The 15,557-nt window shown below is 58.5% G+C and overlaps 2 protein-coding genes across 8 annotated transcripts in view; one reads left to right on the top strand and one right to left on the bottom strand.

The window, feature by feature from the left end:
* CDH23 (cadherin related 23) overlaps nt 1–15,557 on the bottom strand; it is a 414,161-nt gene that overhangs the window by 78,949 nt on the left and 319,655 nt on the right. For all 5 annotated transcript variants that reach the window (XM_043596561.1, XM_043596567.1, XM_043596564.1 and 2 more), the window contains 3 exons: nt 6,873–6,933; nt 5,794–5,942; nt 888–1,023 (listed from right to left, as the gene is read on the bottom strand). In XM_043596561.1, the coding sequence (XP_043452496.1) occupies nt 888–1,023; nt 5,794–5,942; nt 6,873–6,933 (346 nt within the window). The remainder of the gene's footprint in view (nt 1–887; nt 1,024–5,793; nt 5,943–6,872; nt 6,934–15,557) is intronic.
* CD2H10orf105 (chromosome D2 C10orf105 homolog) lies at nt 8,859–15,408 on the top strand. Of its 3 annotated transcripts, none has more exons than XM_043596573.1 (2): nt 8,859–9,416; nt 12,199–15,408. In XM_043596573.1, the coding sequence occupies exon 2, from the start codon at nt 12,204–12,206 to the stop codon at nt 12,570–12,572; it is 369 nt and encodes a 122-aa protein (XP_043452508.1). In that variant the 5' UTR covers nt 8,859–9,416; nt 12,199–12,203; the 3' UTR covers nt 12,573–15,408. The 3 variants fall into 3 exon arrangements, with proteins under 3 accessions (XP_043452508.1, XP_043452507.1, XP_043452509.1); XM_043596572.1 differs by having other exon boundaries at nt 8,861–9,444; XM_043596574.1 differs by lacking the exon at nt 8,859–9,416 and adding an exon at nt 9,461–10,589.

Genomic DNA, 15,557 nt, shown 5'->3' with positions numbered 1-15,557 from the left:
CAGCTCTCACTAATTTCTCAAAAGGATTCCTGACCCAGAAAAGGCCACGAAGCAGTGGGCAACAGTGACGCGTGGGATCTGACTCGTACGAAAGTGCCATATAAGGAATGGCAACCGACCTGAGAGTTTTCAGGCCTATTGCTCCCGCCACCCCATCCTGTGCCCCAGCGGGGCTGAGGGTGCGGAGAGGGGCTGACATGAGGCGACGCTGGGGGGCTGGGAAGCTGGGAGCAGCTCAGGGAGCCTCTCCAAGGGGGCAGTGGACCCCTAGGAAAGGGTCCCACTCTGGCTGCATCCCTGGCTGGGGGTAGTGGCCCACATAGCTGGGCCCCATGAAGAGGGCCACAGTGACCTGGCCCCATTCTCCTTTGTTGTGCACTGCCACCTGGGGCCCTCTCTGGCGCTCAGGGTCCTTGGCAAGGTCTCGACTGCCTTCAGAGCATTGCAGAACCCTGCCCTTTGTGGAGCAAGTGTGTGTCAGGCCCTGAGCTAGGCCTGTAGGACACGGAGCCGCTTCTGGCTGGAGCAGCAGGCTTCAGCCAGCTGTGTGACAAGTCCTTTACCTCCCCCAGCACTTCCCGGCCCCCGGCCAAAGGCTAGCCAGGAGCTGCGGGTCCCCCAATGAGAAACCTAGACTTTCCAAGTTGGGACCTACCCTCTCTCCATCTGGAGACTGGGACAACTCCCTGACTTCAGTCCTTCTAGGCCTGTGCATCTGGTGGGGATGCTACCAGGACTGTCCCCAAAGCCCCTCCCCAGCTTGGGAGCTGCTGGATGGGGGAGCCCGAGCCATCCCAAGGAAGACAGGCTCCACAGGAGCAGGAGGGATGAGCTGGAGGGGGTCACTCTAGGGAGCCGGACTCCCCTGTTTCCCCAGCCGGCCTCACCAGTGTCTCGATCTGTGGCTCGGACGACGATGACCGATGTGCCGATACCCGCGGTCTCTCGAAGCCCCAGGCGGCTGTACTGCTGCTGTGTGAACACGGGGGCCTCGTCATTGACATCCTCCACGTACACTATCACCTGTAGGAGCCAGACCGGGGGTGGAAGGTCAAGGTTGGGTGGAGACCCGAGAAGTCCAGGGCTGGGCCCACCTGGGCCTGCATGTGTGGCCGCTGCTCTCCCGGGCCAGCGGTGAGCTCTCTATGGAAGGCCTGGGGCTATCTGGTTGGTCACCATGTCCCCCGACCTTGCACGGTGCCGGGCATGGGGCAGGTGCTCAAACATCATTTTATCGTTCTCTTGGTTCGGCCACTAACCCTGTGGGAACCCGTGACTCTTTGTGGCCGTCAAGTTTCTCAGCTATGACACAGTAACGTATCGGCGTCATGATCCATGCTCTGAGCCATTTCTAGGGTTGTTATGAAGACAAAACCAGCCAGGCCTTGCAAAAGTACTTAAAAAGTTGAAAGTGACCCCATTCAAACATCAGCAGAGGACGCTGGTGCTCAGACCCCTGTGGATGCTCAGGCACCTTCTCTGAATGTTCTTGCTGTCTGCGGCCAGGAACCGTGGCTCTCTTTGGGAGACGAACCCCAGCCCACCCAGGCTGCTGAACACCAACACCCAGAGAGCCAGAAGTGCCTGGGAATTTTGTCCGTCCCCCCCCCCCCCCCCCCCCGCCCCCCGACACCCGGGGCGGTCCTTAGCCAGTGGCTGATGGGCGTGGAGTACAAACACTGGCTTCCTCAGCCCTGATTGGGTCCTTGGAGTGATTCTCTCCAGAGCTCTCTGTGGGACTGAGCCAAAGTTCCCACAGGGCGGCCCTTCCTTCCTGGTCCCATGCCCCTTTTGGCAAATTCTCCTGGGGATCCTTTCTCCTTATCACCTTCATAGCAACTCTTGTCTCATGATTTGCTTCTGAGGATCCTGGCCGAGAAAGTGCCTATATCCGAACTGCAGAATTAGGCACAATTTTCATCACTGCTTAGGTGTACTTTCTAATTGCTCTTTAAAGAACGTGTGTCTTTGCAGAACAGAAAGAAAACAGTTTAAGAGCTGTTAGTGGAGAGAGAGTCTGTGGCTAGAGATCAGGGTCATGGCTCTTCCTTTTGCCACACCACCTGCCCCTGCCCCTCACCTACACACAGGGGCACGGGGAGGGTCTGGCCCAGGATGGACAGGACCAGGTCTGTGTCCAGAAGGAGCAGTGTGGTAGGGAAGGGGCGCGTGTCACAGAGAGCTGGTGCTTAAAGAGCCACAGGGAGGCCCAGGGCCTTTGCCTCTTCTCCAAGATGGGGGGGACCGTGGCCCAGGCAATGTGAGAGCACTAACATTGGGTTTCTGGTTCATCGCTGCCTTTGGGATCAGCCCTGGGTTCTTTAACTGTTATTATTAAATTTATTTTGAGAGAGAGAGAGAGAGAGGGAGAGAGAGAGAGGGGGAGAGAGAGAGAGGGAGAGAGAGGGAACGCCAGCATGAGAGAGCAGGAGCAGGGGAGAGGGAGAGAGAGAGAATCTCAAATAGGCTCTGCACTGTCAGTGCAGAGCCCAGCGCGGGGCTTCATGCCAAGAACCGTGAGATCACGACCCGGGCCGAAGCCAAGAGTTGGATGCTTAACTGAGTGAGCCACCCAGGCACCCCTACTCTGGCTTTTCTTTTGGGCTTAGCTGGAAAGTTGCTGAAGAAAGTGAAGGGGCTTCTGAAGCACAAACGGTGGCCTGACCAGTAGAGGACTTGGGGGCTGGGGGAGGCTGGTAGCAGACGTAGGGGGGGGCAGAGAGGCACATGCGGGCAAAGGTTTCTCTACTTCCCTGCTCTTGGGGTTCTTGAGCCCTGCTGTGTCATCACATTTTCATGTCCAGACGCCCAGAACCCACTATGCAAACTAAAGTGCCCGCCCCGGAGTGCAGCTGCTTACGAACTGGAACCTTCTAAGTCTGGCTTCACCAAGAACTTGGCTGGGAAGATGCTGGGTGGGGTGGGTGTGGGGGGAATTTGCATGGACGAATTTCGGGAACTCTCTTTCTGTAAACAGAAACTAACCATCCATCTTTCAAAACCGTCAGCCTTCCCCTTCCCGAGTCTGCTGGTCCAAATGGCCTTTCCTCCAAGGGTTGTGGGGACAAAACCAGGGCCAGCCTGCCAGCACGATAAAGAGGACGGAGGTGGCATGGAGCCTGGGTGTGGCCCGTTCTTCTATGAGGCTGTCTCCATACCTCTAGCCTCTTGTTGGTTTCAGCCTTGTTTTTAGCAGCAGAGACAGGAGGCAAAACGGTGTGGTTTACAAACCTGAGAGACACAGATGTACAGGAAACGCCCAGGTCTGCCAAGCTCTTGTGAGCCGGAGGGCTCAGCGACCGAACCACCAGGCTCCCTGGAGAACCAGCCCCACTGTCTGCCCAGCGCTGTGCCCTCCAACAGGGACAGGGGAGGAGATGTGTGCACAGGTGTGTGCAAAATCGCAGTGTGCATGTGAGGTTCCCGGTCTCTAGGGGGACTTTCTGTGCTCCCGGGCCCTGGTCTCTGAAGCGGGAACTCCTGCTGCTGGGCAAGTGAATCTGGGGCAAAGCTGGAGTCCCCACACTGTCTTCAGGGAAGCTCCCAGGTTTCCTGGGGCCCAGAGGTGTGGCGGCTGTGTCTTACAAGGGCTTTCAAGCCCCCGCCCTGGGTGCCGGCTCCTCAATTCCCACCTTAAAATGACTCGGGTTTTGGGCAGCGGTCTCTGTGCTCCGAAGGGCCTGTATGTAGGGCAGCACGGTGTAGTGCCTGAGAGCACAGACCTGCCTGGATGGCCGGGGCGTGAAGCCCAGCTCTACCCTTACGGCTATGGGACCCTAAGCATGTTGGCCAACCCCTCTTTGCCTCAGTCTACTCCTCTGTACAATGGGTATAATGACAATGCCTCCCTCGTAGGGCTGTTAGGAGGGTTAAAAGAGTTCAATGACAGGGGCGCCTGGGTGGCTCAGTCCATTAAGCGTCCTATTCTTGATTTTGGCTCAGGTCATGATCTCGAGTTCGTGAGATCGAGTCCTGTGTCGGGCTCTGTGCTGACAGGGCAGAGCCTGCTTGGGATTCTTTCTCTCTCTCTCTGCTCCTCCCCACCCTCCTCCTAAAAAAAAAAAAAAAAAAAACATTTAAAAAAGAAAGAGGAAAGAGTTCAAGGACAGAAAGCACTTAGAGTTCACATGGGGGTTTGCTCTTCCTCATGGCCCATGGGGAGAGGACAGAAAGGAGCGTGGCCAAGCAGGTGTGCTTCTCAGTGTCCCATCCCTGCGCTGACCGTCACAGCCTGGCTTCGGTCTATATGCCCTGGGGCACTGCACACCATTTTGTCTACCAAGGTTGGTGGCTAAAGGAGGTTTGCAGTCACAATGCCGAGGCCGACAGGGGCAGGCCCTGGAGAGAGTGCCCACCTGCTCCCGGGAGGGTGGGGAGTGAGGGGCCACAAGGGGGGCCGTGATCAGGAAGCCAAAAGTCCAGGGAGCCAACCCGAGCTACCCTGACATCAGTCACTCTGCGGCCTGAAGTCGGCTCCACAAATAGCAAGCCGTGTGACGCGTGCGCTAATCAGCACGCGAGCAAGCGATTCGCAGTCGTGCAGGTGAACGTGGCCGTGGGGGAATGCCCCGGGGCACGTGGTACGACCGGCAGTCACCAGGGCGCTGGAATCATTCCAAGCAGCCCCAAGGAGTGAAAGCCCAAGGGGTGTGACTCCCTGAGCCGTCCGTGCCTGGACAGACCCTCACTCAGAGGGGCAGCTGTAAGGACCCAGGTTTCTGTTTCCATCTCCTCCTGGGGCAAAGCTGCGGGGGCATCAGCAGATGGGCCAAGGCCGAGTCACCTACTCTCTAGCGCCTCCCGCATGATGGTGACCCAGGCTTCTGTTCATTGTTTCCAGCCCGGGGAAATAGTGGGGTGGAGATGTGGCTGATAAGAAGCTCATACTCAGTCCTGGGTAAAAGTCCCTGCCTGCTCCCCACCCCAGCTTTTTTCCCACCTTCCTCCTACTCTTCACCTTTGGGGTCTGACTCACTTTCCACCCGGTGCTGGTGCTGGGGAAGGGGCTGTGAGCTGCTGAGTGTGCAGTGGGGGTAGGGTGGGGTGGCCTCCAGAGGTCGTGTCCTTTACCTCAGCCATCCCTCTGCCACGGGGCAGAATAGTGCATAAACCGGCCCAGCCACTAGGGGTACCGGTGTGTCTGTTTTCGACCATTCGGGAAGATCAAGGTTAACCTGATTTCAGCCGCGTAGGGCAGAGGCTCGAGGTGAATGAGGGTGGGCGGAAAAGAATACGTTTGTTGCAGCAGCCGGGAGCGGTAACTGGAATATTTTGGGGGACACTTTCAATGGGAAGTGCGCGGAGCCTGGACTCAGGAGTCCTGGCTCGAGTCCTGGTCCAGCACTAGCCACGCCTCTGTGCCTCAGTTTCCTCGCGCAGACTGAAATTGGCAACATCTCTATTTCCGAGATCGTAACTGTGAGATTTCCCTGGCGAGTGGCGTGGATGTGGGGGTTAGCAGGGTAAGGACACCCCTCCCGTCTCTTAGGACCGACATCGGTATCGCTGACCCCCTTCCGCATCTGGAGAAACTGAGGCTCAGAGCAAAAGGACGCTTCCAAGATCCCAGGCTGGGCTCTGGCCTCCTCGACCACACACCTAGCCCCCGGTCACTCAGCAACTAAAACCAGTGGCTCCTGGCCCCCACCGAGCCTTAGCTGGTGGCCATCTCTGGTCCAGCTGTGGTCTTGGCCCAGCTCTGAGGCCACTGCTGAAGGGGAGGCAGGGCTTCACGACCTGCTGACTGGCTACGTGCCAGCCCCTCCCTACCCCTCCCCACCCCCCCCCCCTTACCCTGACGGAGCTCCGCATGGGGCCCAGGTCATGGTTGTAAGCCTCCACTATCAGCACGTGGGATGAGTTCCGTTCTCGGTCCAGGGGCCGGGGCCCTCGCATCAGGAGTCCGTTGCCGACGTGGATCCGGAAGTTGTTGCCATGGTTACCTGTGCCGAGGGACAGAGGAGATGCATGGGCTCTGGCCTGGAGCAGGACATGGGATGTTCATAGCATGGCGATGGGGAAAATGTGGGGCCCGGACCCCTAGAATGCTGACCCCGCACAGAGGTCTCGGCAGCCTGGACAAAGCCCACGATGGCAAGAAGGCCTCTGCCTCACGCTGCCCTGGCCTGGCAGGATTTGAGGGAGGGGACGGGAGCCCACCTTGTACCCCCCTTATGGGAAGGCTGGGGGTCCCCTGAGACCCCTATACGACGTTTCAGGGGATTCAAAATTTCAGAAGGATCTGGGACAGTACAAGAAGAGACACAAAGGCAAGTTCTCTGTGGGCTGTTGAAGTGAGGACTTTGTGTACATCTTTGGGCTGGTCCAGGACTTTCCACCATCCTAGGGTAAGAGCATGCCGATTTTCCGCTGGGGGGTCCACCCTCCTCCACCATCAGTCCACGTGCTTTGCGCAGGGGTGGTTTTACCCCCGATTCCAAGAGCGGGCAGATCGGCATATTTCAATCTCTGGCCAATAGTAATCGGGTCAGGGATGGTCACGTGATGCTGGCTGGCCCAACGAGACTCCCGGCCAGCTCGCCGAGGGCACCCGTCCCAGTGTCTGAGTGATGTTGGGCTGGTGACAATGTCTGGGGGGCTCACTGCCGGGGGCCGCCCTCCCCCAAGGCCCCCTCTGTCAGGGTGATTTCCCACTCGAGGCACTCCAGGAGGACAGCAATCAAGCGCAGCAGGCTCACTTCAAAGACACCCAACTTGGTGCGAACGATCAGAGAATGTCCGTTTCCCCCCTCTGCCCGCCGCCCGCGTGTGTGGCTTGTATGGCGCCTAAGGCTTCCTTGGCCTCCCTTCCCAGACTCCCGGCAGCCTGGAGAAGCTCTGCCCTCCTCAGCGCAGGAGGGCAACCCACTCACCGTGAAGGATGCGGTACCACACGCGCCCAAACTCGCCCTCATCTGCATCTGTGGCTTTGAGCTGAGGGAGAATGAGACATGTCACCCCCTGAACGCCACCCCACGGGGAGAGGAGACGCTGGTGAAGCCCCTCTCCCGCCCTCCACGCCGCCCCCAGCCCATCCTGGACAACCTGTGGTTGCCCACAGAAGCCGGGGGAGCGTCAGAGGCGAAGGACATGCCCGTCTCGACCCCCACAAGGACGCCTGTTGAGGGCTCTATGCTGCCCTGTCCTGGCAGGGGACCCGTCAGCTCTGCTCCTTGATCCTCCACCAGGGTCTTGGGGAGGGTGGGGGAGAGGGTGGAGGGTGGCACACTGGAGCTCTCTAGATCCAGGCTTGACTAGGTCAGCCCATGGGAGCCTGCTTTCCTCCTTCCTCCTTCTGAGACCCCAGGAGCCTCATCTGGGGTGGGGCTGGACATGCGGCCGCACCTCGCCCCCAGTTTTCCCGGGCGGAAGCCATTCTGGCCACGCTGAGTCCCGGCTGGGCACCGGGTACCGAAAGAGCCACTTGGTAGAACCCCAGAAATCCCACCTCCCACCAGGTGGCTCCGTACTCAACCACCCATGCGTTCACTCCGGTCTATTTCAGGTCACCGGCGCTTGTGGGCTGTCCCTGGTGGGACCTGAGGTGTGCTGTTCTCACTCAGAGACCCCACCCAGGGTCTCTCCGTTTTCACAAGGAGTCCAGCCTCGAGGCTGCTGGCCAGCCCCAAGGCGGGTCCTGTCGAACCAAGAGCCAAGTCACCGCCAGCCCCAAGGCGGGTCCTGTCGAACCAAGAACCGAACACCTACTCTACTGCCACACGCCTGAAGCGAGCAGAGGTCGCTCCCCCGCAAGGTGATGCAGGAAGAGGCCCGACGGCATGGCCGGGCGGACTCGGGGCCTCGGCGTGTCGTCTCGAGTTGTGGCGAATTGCCTTGCGATGCCCTGGACCTCTCGCTTCTGGATCTTCCCTCTTCTCTCCACTTCTCACCGCGGCACCGAGGCTGCCGGGTCCTTACTGACCGGGGCGGCCAGCGGTGGCTGGTCTGCGAGGGGGGCACCTCATCAAAACTGGGTCAGTCTGCTCCTTCGCTGAGATTTTGGACCTTGGGCCCAGAGAAAGAGCGAGTCCACCTTCCTACTGGTGAGAAGTCGGAGTATCTGAGCTCATTTTCCACGACTCCCTCCTCACCAGCTCTGCCCCAGCCACACGGATCTCCCTGCTGGTTCTTGAATGCCAAGCGCATGTTGTTTCCTCCACCGGCCAGCTCTCCCTCCGGGTTTGTGTTATACTCGCGCCCTCATCGCCTTCAGGTCTCTGCTCAAATGTCATCTGTTCCCTGACCGCTATATGTGGAACTGCAGCCCCCCCCCTCCCCGGTCCCCACCACTCCAATACCCAGGCTGTCCCCACCCCCATCAGCTTCTGATATACTATAACCTTGTTTACTATCTATATTCCCACGGAGAGAAGGGACTTTGTCCACTGCTATATCCTCAGTCTCTGGAACAATGGCCCAGGCACCATGACCTCTGTGCTGTATTTCTGGGAGCTTGGGCGGGGGAGGGGGGGTCCTCGACGGGGAAGCTGCTTACGACTTAGGCTCCTTTGCAGGCAGCTGGCTGCTGGGGAGGCTCTGGCTTCCGGGAAGAAAGAAGGTTGGGGAGGGGTGTGTGTGTGTGTGTGTGTGTGTGTGTGTGTGTGTGGTGCGGGAGAGCTGGAGAAACACCACCTGGAGGGTCTCCAAGGGCCCACCCAAACTATAAGGAACATAGCCACGGCTGGCCTTCAACCCTGTGCTTTCTGCCCTAAGATCTCTTTGACCTTTGAAAACATCGCTCACCCCTCCCTTCTGCAGCGAGACACCTTCAAAGGGCAGGTGCTTTTCTGGGAAGCTGAGTGGTAAGCCTGGGAGGTGAGGGGCGCAGGGGTGCAGGAGGGGAGGAGGGGCCCGGGAGCTGCCAGGGCCTATCACCCTGCTGCTGGGCTGTAGCCCCTCTCCTCTCTCCCCTCTCCCGGGTAACCTGGAGGCTGGCAGGCACTGAATAGCAACCCTCTGGCTGCCGACCATACCATTCAAACACCCGATGGGGGAAGGTGAGGGCTGCTGCCGGGGCAGTGAAACCCTCCCCGTGACTCCCCCAGGCCTCCACCCTGCCCGCTGAGAGGGCTCCAAGGAGACCAGCTGAAGTGAGGCCCCGGGAAGGCTTGGGGAGCAACTGGGCTCCTCTGCCTGGCTCCCCTCTCCCTCTGCCCAGCCCAGTTGCCATCCCTACCCTTCTTGGCTGTCCCCTCCCCCAAGGCAGGGCCCAAACTCTTCCAGACAAAGCCAGGGCTAGCTGGAGAGTGAGTGAAGACAGCTCGCTCTGCCCAGCCTGGCTGACTGAGGGGCACAGGGCACGGCAGAGGCCGGGGCAGGTTGGGGTCACGGGTGGCACCCGGTGCTCCTTGGGCCTCTCTTGCACAGCTAAGAAGACCTTTCCACCCAGCCTGGGACTGCTGAGCGCTGGCTCTGAGGTCAGAGTTCGGGGAGCTGCAGGAGAAGGTGTGGTGAGGAAAGTGGGGCCAGACCCTTGCTGGGGGACTCTGGGGGAGGGTGTGAGGGTGCGTGCAGACCTGGGGAGTCCTTCTGCTTTCTGCAGAGTGGAAACAATGCCCAGCGAAGGACAGTGGCTGGCCCAAGGCCACACAGCAAGATGTACCCTGAGGTTAGTTCTTCTGTTCCAGCAGGTGCTGTTCTAGGGACCTCTGAGGGAAAAAAGACCGTTCTTGACTGAGCTTGCAGAGATATGTCTAAAGCAGGGGCCTGCCAGTGTGCCTTGGGCTTGCGGGCAGGGAGAAGCTTCACCTGCTCTTGAGATCATTCCTAGCCTCGGTCTGGTGGAGGCCTCTTTTCCCTGCAACCAGCTGACCCTTGGTGGATCGGAGGGATTGTAAAAGGATCTGGTAGCTGGTTTTGCTGTGTGTTCCAGGGAGGGTGGCTTGATGTATTCAAGCCCTTTAGAATCTCTCGCTTCCAAGAAAACTACTAAGATGCTAATTATAGCCTCACGTGCCTTTTTATTAAAGTGCTTCCCTCAAGGACTGGAGTCTGGGCCAGCTTTGCTGGTCTGATAGGGTCCCCAGACTCATGTGACAGCCTTGAAATACTATCCAGACTAGCAGGATTGAGACTCTTTCAGATTGCCCAGGGTAGGAGAGGGGGCACGTTTTCTCAGTTTTCTCCCTGTGGTGGGCACACCCCATCCCTTTTCCATGCTCATATTCAAGGGATGGCCAACCACATATGGCCGCCCAGCTGGAGTGCTCTCTAGGCCCGATGCCTGAAAGGCAGGGGCCCTGGGCAGCTAGACGGGCATCAAAGTTTCCAGCTGGGAGCCGGGAGGGGTCGTGTTCTGTCTGGAAACGTGGGAAGGAGTGGTAGCAGGGAATGGGTGGGAGGCGGGCTGTGCTGTGTGCCCTCAGTTGGCCGGGCGCAGGGTGAGGCTGCGAGCAGGAAGGAGGCTGGGCGCTGGGAGCTGGGAGTTAGGTCCTGCCGCCATTGGTGAGTGCCCGGGGTAGGGACAGGGGCTCCAGAGGGTGGGGTGGGGGGCCCTCTCCACTCCCCACTGCCTGCTGACACGGGCTCTGGGCAACCCACATACAGAGCCTTGGCACAACTCTGCAGAGCGTCATGCTAGAAACTCAACCGTAAGTTTACTCTAAGCTACAAGCCGGGAGAAAGGGGGAAACCTGCCGTCCCCGCCGCACGAAAGTATCTAAGGTCAAAGAGAAATAAAGGATCTTTTTTTTTTTTTTTTTTTTTTTAGGCCCTCTTTTGGACTTCCTGTCCTGCGTTTGTAGAAATCAAAGATCATCAGTGCTGGCCTGAGAGCTGGCGGTGGCCCGCTTGCGTGTTTTGTTTGGCCTGTTGTAGTGTTTTACATATTTGAAAATTCATTGCACATTTTTTTGGAGTCGAGTTTGTTTAACTTTGGCACCATATCCCCCTTCCTGTGCCCCTCTCCTGGTTTAACCAAATTTGAATTACTTGCCAACATTTAAACGCCAGGAACGTTTGCCTGAAAAATCCAGATTTCTGGCTTCTCTTGGGAAACCAGAAAGAGCCGGGCCTGCGTTCTATCAGCCTGGCCGAGGCACCGCCACCTGCTTGAGGGTCCTCTGTCACAAGTTATCTACCGGCCATGCGCTCTAAGGATTTTTATCCTTATATTTATAATTATATCCTTATAATTTATAATTTATAACTTATATTTAAAATATCTAAGGATATTTTGCAACCCCAGACCTATCCAACTAGAAGCTCAGCCTGATTTTCCATCTACAAAGATTGTTTGCTGAGCTCCCTTTAGCAGGATGGCCATGACTGATAACAGGTACCTGGGGTCTGGAGGGGGAGTCAACCGTGTAGCTCTTTGTGGGTTCCCACCTGTTCTCAGAGCTGCTCAGTGATCTCCGAGGATTGGGAGCCACAGGGCCAGGAGTCAGGGAACCTAGTTCTGGTCTTCGCTTGGCCACTGGCTCACAGCATGGGCTTGGCCTTCCCTTGCTGGGGCCTCAGTTTCTTTCTCGTCATGGGAGCAGGTTGGGTCACACTGGGAAGCACCAGCAGGAACGCCCATGGGGCGAGGCAGGTGAAATAAGGTGTGTAGCAGGCCTGTGGGGGAGTGCGGTGACCTGGGGGCCAGAGACCTCTCTAAAGGGGACAAAGGCTGCTCAGCCTCAGCTACTGAGTGCCAGGCAGGAACTGGCTGCCTGTGTGGCAATTCTGAAATTTCAAGAGCAGCCGGACATTCAGAGAGCCATGTGAAATCCCTTCGTTTTGGGTTTGTGACTTTAAAAATACTCATGATTAATTGACATTTACAAAAACACGATAAGGACCCAATGAAATGTACCTGCGGGCCCCCAGGTTGCAGCCCCAACATTAGATAATTTCTAGGGCCCTTGCCAGCTGCAGCATCCTATAACTGATAACTTGTTCCTGGTCACAGAGCAAGCTATTGACGGAGTTGGTCTTATATCCCAGGTTTTCAGGCAGAAGTCTAGTGTAATTCATGAGGATTGATTTAAAAATGCCAGAAGGCATCACCCTGCTGCCTCCTCTGTAGCAAGTGGGCCGGGGGTAGAGCAGAAAGGGGACCTGGGTTCAGGCCCAGCTCTATCACTTTCTGCTGTGTGACCTGAGACTTGTCACCTCTCTGGTCCTCACTGTTCTCACCTGTACAATGGCCGTGATGCTGTCTGCGGCTAGTTTAGCAGCACCCAGCCCCCATCAACGTTCCCCTTCCTGTTGCAGGAGCCATGAGCACACGGGGTCCCAGCCCCCTCGCCTTCCTCACCGCCCCTGTCACTCCCGGCAGCCCCACAGAGGCAGCTGACCCCCTCCCGGCGCTACTCGCCCTGGCCTGCATCTTCCTTCTGCTGGCCAGCTGTCTGCTCTTCATGACCCTCTGCAAACCGGCCGCTCTGGACCCGAGCCGCAGGGCTCGGGAGTGCATGCCCCACCACCCCGGGAGCCCCAGCGAGCCCCAGCTCAGGCTCTGGAAGCGCCTGGGCTCTCTGCGCCGCTCCCTGCACAGCTTCCGCAGAGGCAGGCCTGCTCCCAGACGCCCCCTGCCGGGCTGCGAGGACAACCTCGACTGTGACTGCACGGAATCTACCAAGATGTGATGGGGCGTCCCCGCCACCCAGGACCCACCAGAGGATCCTCCTGCCGCGGACACAGCCTGGAACCAGGGACTGCAGAAGGACCTGGGCCACACGCTCAGCCACAGTGGTCCCCTGTGCACCCAGGCCTGTGGCCTTTCCCAGAGACAGCCCCTGGAGGAAAGCCTTCCTCTCTGCTGACTCTGCAGCTGCTGCCTGCTGAAAGACTGCTGGGCCAACAGCGGGGTACCTGCAGCCATCTGACCCTCGGCCCCGGGCTCCAGAGGGTACAACCCGGGACCCCCAGCACTCTTCTCTGGCCACCAGGCACCAACCACCTCCAGGAAGCAGTGCCCCTGCTTCCCAACAGAAGTCCTGCCCACCTTCTAGGTGCCACAGTCCAGCATGGATTCCAGTTTGAGTTGCCGAATGGCCAAAGGTTCCCTCCAGCCAAACGAAATACTCCGTCCACACGGGGGCCAAGGAACTGTCTTGCCCTCTGTGCCAACTCAGTGCCAGAGGCAAGAGGCAAGCCAGGGACTTCTCGCCTTGAAATCTTGGGACCTACCAGCATTCACCTACTAATCCCTGGGAGCAGCCAGCACCCCTGTGGGTCAGATGCCCGTGTGCCTGCTGGGAGGAGGGCGAGCAGGAGGCTCTCAACCCTGCCTAGCCAGTCACCCTCCTGGCAGCCATCTTGGTGGCCCCCCTTCAAGGCGCCCATGTCACAATGGACCAGGAAGGGGCTGAGAATGGGTTAAAGGGCTCCTTGTGAGGCCAAGGAGCTGTGCTGTGTCAAAGCGGTGGGAGGCATTGCCAGAAGCCAGAGGTGATGCCACCTGGGCTCCGAGGACACATCACAGCGTTCCTGCCTCGCCCAGGGCAGGAGGCCTCCTCCTTTTCAGGTAGGAGGGTCCAGACCTCTCCGGGACAGCTGTGGGACCTCAGGTCTGGACAACACCAGGGATGCTATCTGAGTTTTTGGCAATTGTGCCATTGACTGGCTACCTGTCAAAGCAATCCTACCCTAGAGTGGGCTTCTCGGAATTCCAAACCCCCAACTCTCCCCACAGGGTGCGGCTGTGCACTCGGGGTCCCAAGTCTGGAGGGTAGATGGAGGGGGTCTGAGCTGCCTAGTTCCTGCCACCTGCGTCCTGCTACAGGGCTGCCGGGACCCACCTTGCTGTGACTCCCAATGCAGCCAGCCAGGTCTTCTCAGGAAGTGAGCTCCAGCTTTGCCACCCCCCAGCTCCAACACCATCGCTGGTTTCCAACCGCTGGCTAGATAAAGCCACGGCTCCTTAGCGTGGTGATCGGCGTCCCCCGGGAGCTGGCTTCAAACTACCTTTCTAGCCTCACCTCGACCCGAGACTCCAGACAAACTGAACCACCTGTCCCCAGGCCGTGGCTTACGCTTCCCAAGGCACCCCCTCCGGGAAGCCCTCTTTGCTCTCCAGCGGAAAGCCACTTTCTGCCTAGAACCACTCCTGCTCCTCACATCTCTCAGAGAAAGGATCACTTCTTCCTGGCATTGGGGGCGATCCACGTCTACGTGTCCTTCCTACAAGCCTGGAAGCCTGCAGAGAGCAAGACCATGTCCAAACCTTCACGGTGCTTCACTGACTCCAGGCACAGAAGTAGGACGCCTCTGTTTCCCGGGTGAAGGATGGCCCCGTCTGGGTGTGTCCCAACCCCCCAAAGTTTAAGGAGTCCTGGGGAGGTGGGGAGAGCCATCTTCTCCCCGAGACAGAAGCTTTCTCTCCAGCATGTTGGTGAGGCCCACTGTACCTTCCTTCCAGGTCAGTTTGACACCAGAGAGTGAGGCCAACTTGGCCAGAAACTTCCAAGGCCTTGGAGAAGTCACTAATGCCCGAATTTCTCCTGAGAAACGGGAAGAATCAGAGCTGCCCTGTATTACTCACGGGCTCTAGAATTTCAGGCTGCGCAGTGTTGTGTAAATAGAAACCAATTCTTCAGGTTTAGAAAGTGGGGCAGGCCTCCTCCCACAGGGGTTTGTTACCCTCTCCCTTCCAGCCTGTGAACTTCTTCCTGGCTCCCTTCCCAGGGCCTCCCTGAGACATCCCAGGATGCACTCGGCCTACAGTCACCGGTGTCATGCCCAGGCCAGCGTCCTGCTCGGTCTTAGGTGTTCTCTTCCTGGAGACTAGGGGGTAAGGCTGCCCTGAGGCCTGAGGAGAAGGAATAGCTGGGGATGGAAAGGTAGGGTGGGGGGTGGGGGGCCCACAAAGCTCTGGCCACACCTCTAGGCATGTCCCCAGTTTGGTCCTGGGAGACTGTCAGTGACTGGGGTGGCAGGTATTAGGCTAGAGGAGAAGCTGAGGCCAGAGGAAGAAAACCTCCCCGTTCCTCCTTCTGGAACCACCCCCGGACTCTTGCAAATCCCTGTGGCTTCCTGGACTCTCCGTTCCTCTAGGAGTCAGCACCCTGCTCCCAGCCCATTTCCTGCCTTCCTCCTGCCCCGATACAGGGAGGTGGATCCACTTCCAGCCCCTTCTGATCCTGGATCCTGGGAGTCTGCCCTGGCGGACAGGCCCAGATTTGCTGTGTTTGGCTCAGCCCCGGCCTCCCACCGCATCCAGCAACGGAGGCCTCCAGGGGGAGGTGGGGGAGGGGACCTAAGCCTCATTTTCAGGTCCTCCCCTTTCTCCTCTGAGCCTCAGAGCTGTCCTGCACCCTGGGCAAAGGAACTCTTTCTTCTCGTGCCTGTTTACTTCCTAAGAGGAGAGCTTTGGCCAAGGGCCCCGTGAAAGCCGCTCTGTTCTGGGCCTAGCTGGGCCCTGCCTCTTCCCCCTCACCTCCTACCGGGGAAAATGTGACAGCTCCATCCACTTGCTGTTCCCAAAAGCCCTCTGGGTGGGGTGGGGGAAGAGGAGAGGGCTGTGGGGGAAGGGAGGGAGGCAAGGCCTTCCTTCTGTTTTGCGGGGAACCAGGGTGCTGTCTCAGGCCACAGAAACTAAAGGCCTACCATCCCCAGGAGGGAGGAGGGTG

This window comes from Prionailurus bengalensis, chromosome D2, assembly GCF_016509475.1.
Source record: "Prionailurus bengalensis isolate Pbe53 chromosome D2, Fcat_Pben_1.1_paternal_pri, whole genome shotgun sequence".
NCBI classification, from domain to species: domain Eukaryota; kingdom Metazoa; phylum Chordata; class Mammalia; order Carnivora; family Felidae; genus Prionailurus; species Prionailurus bengalensis.
This window is presented reverse-complemented; position numbering and strand designations above follow the sequence as displayed.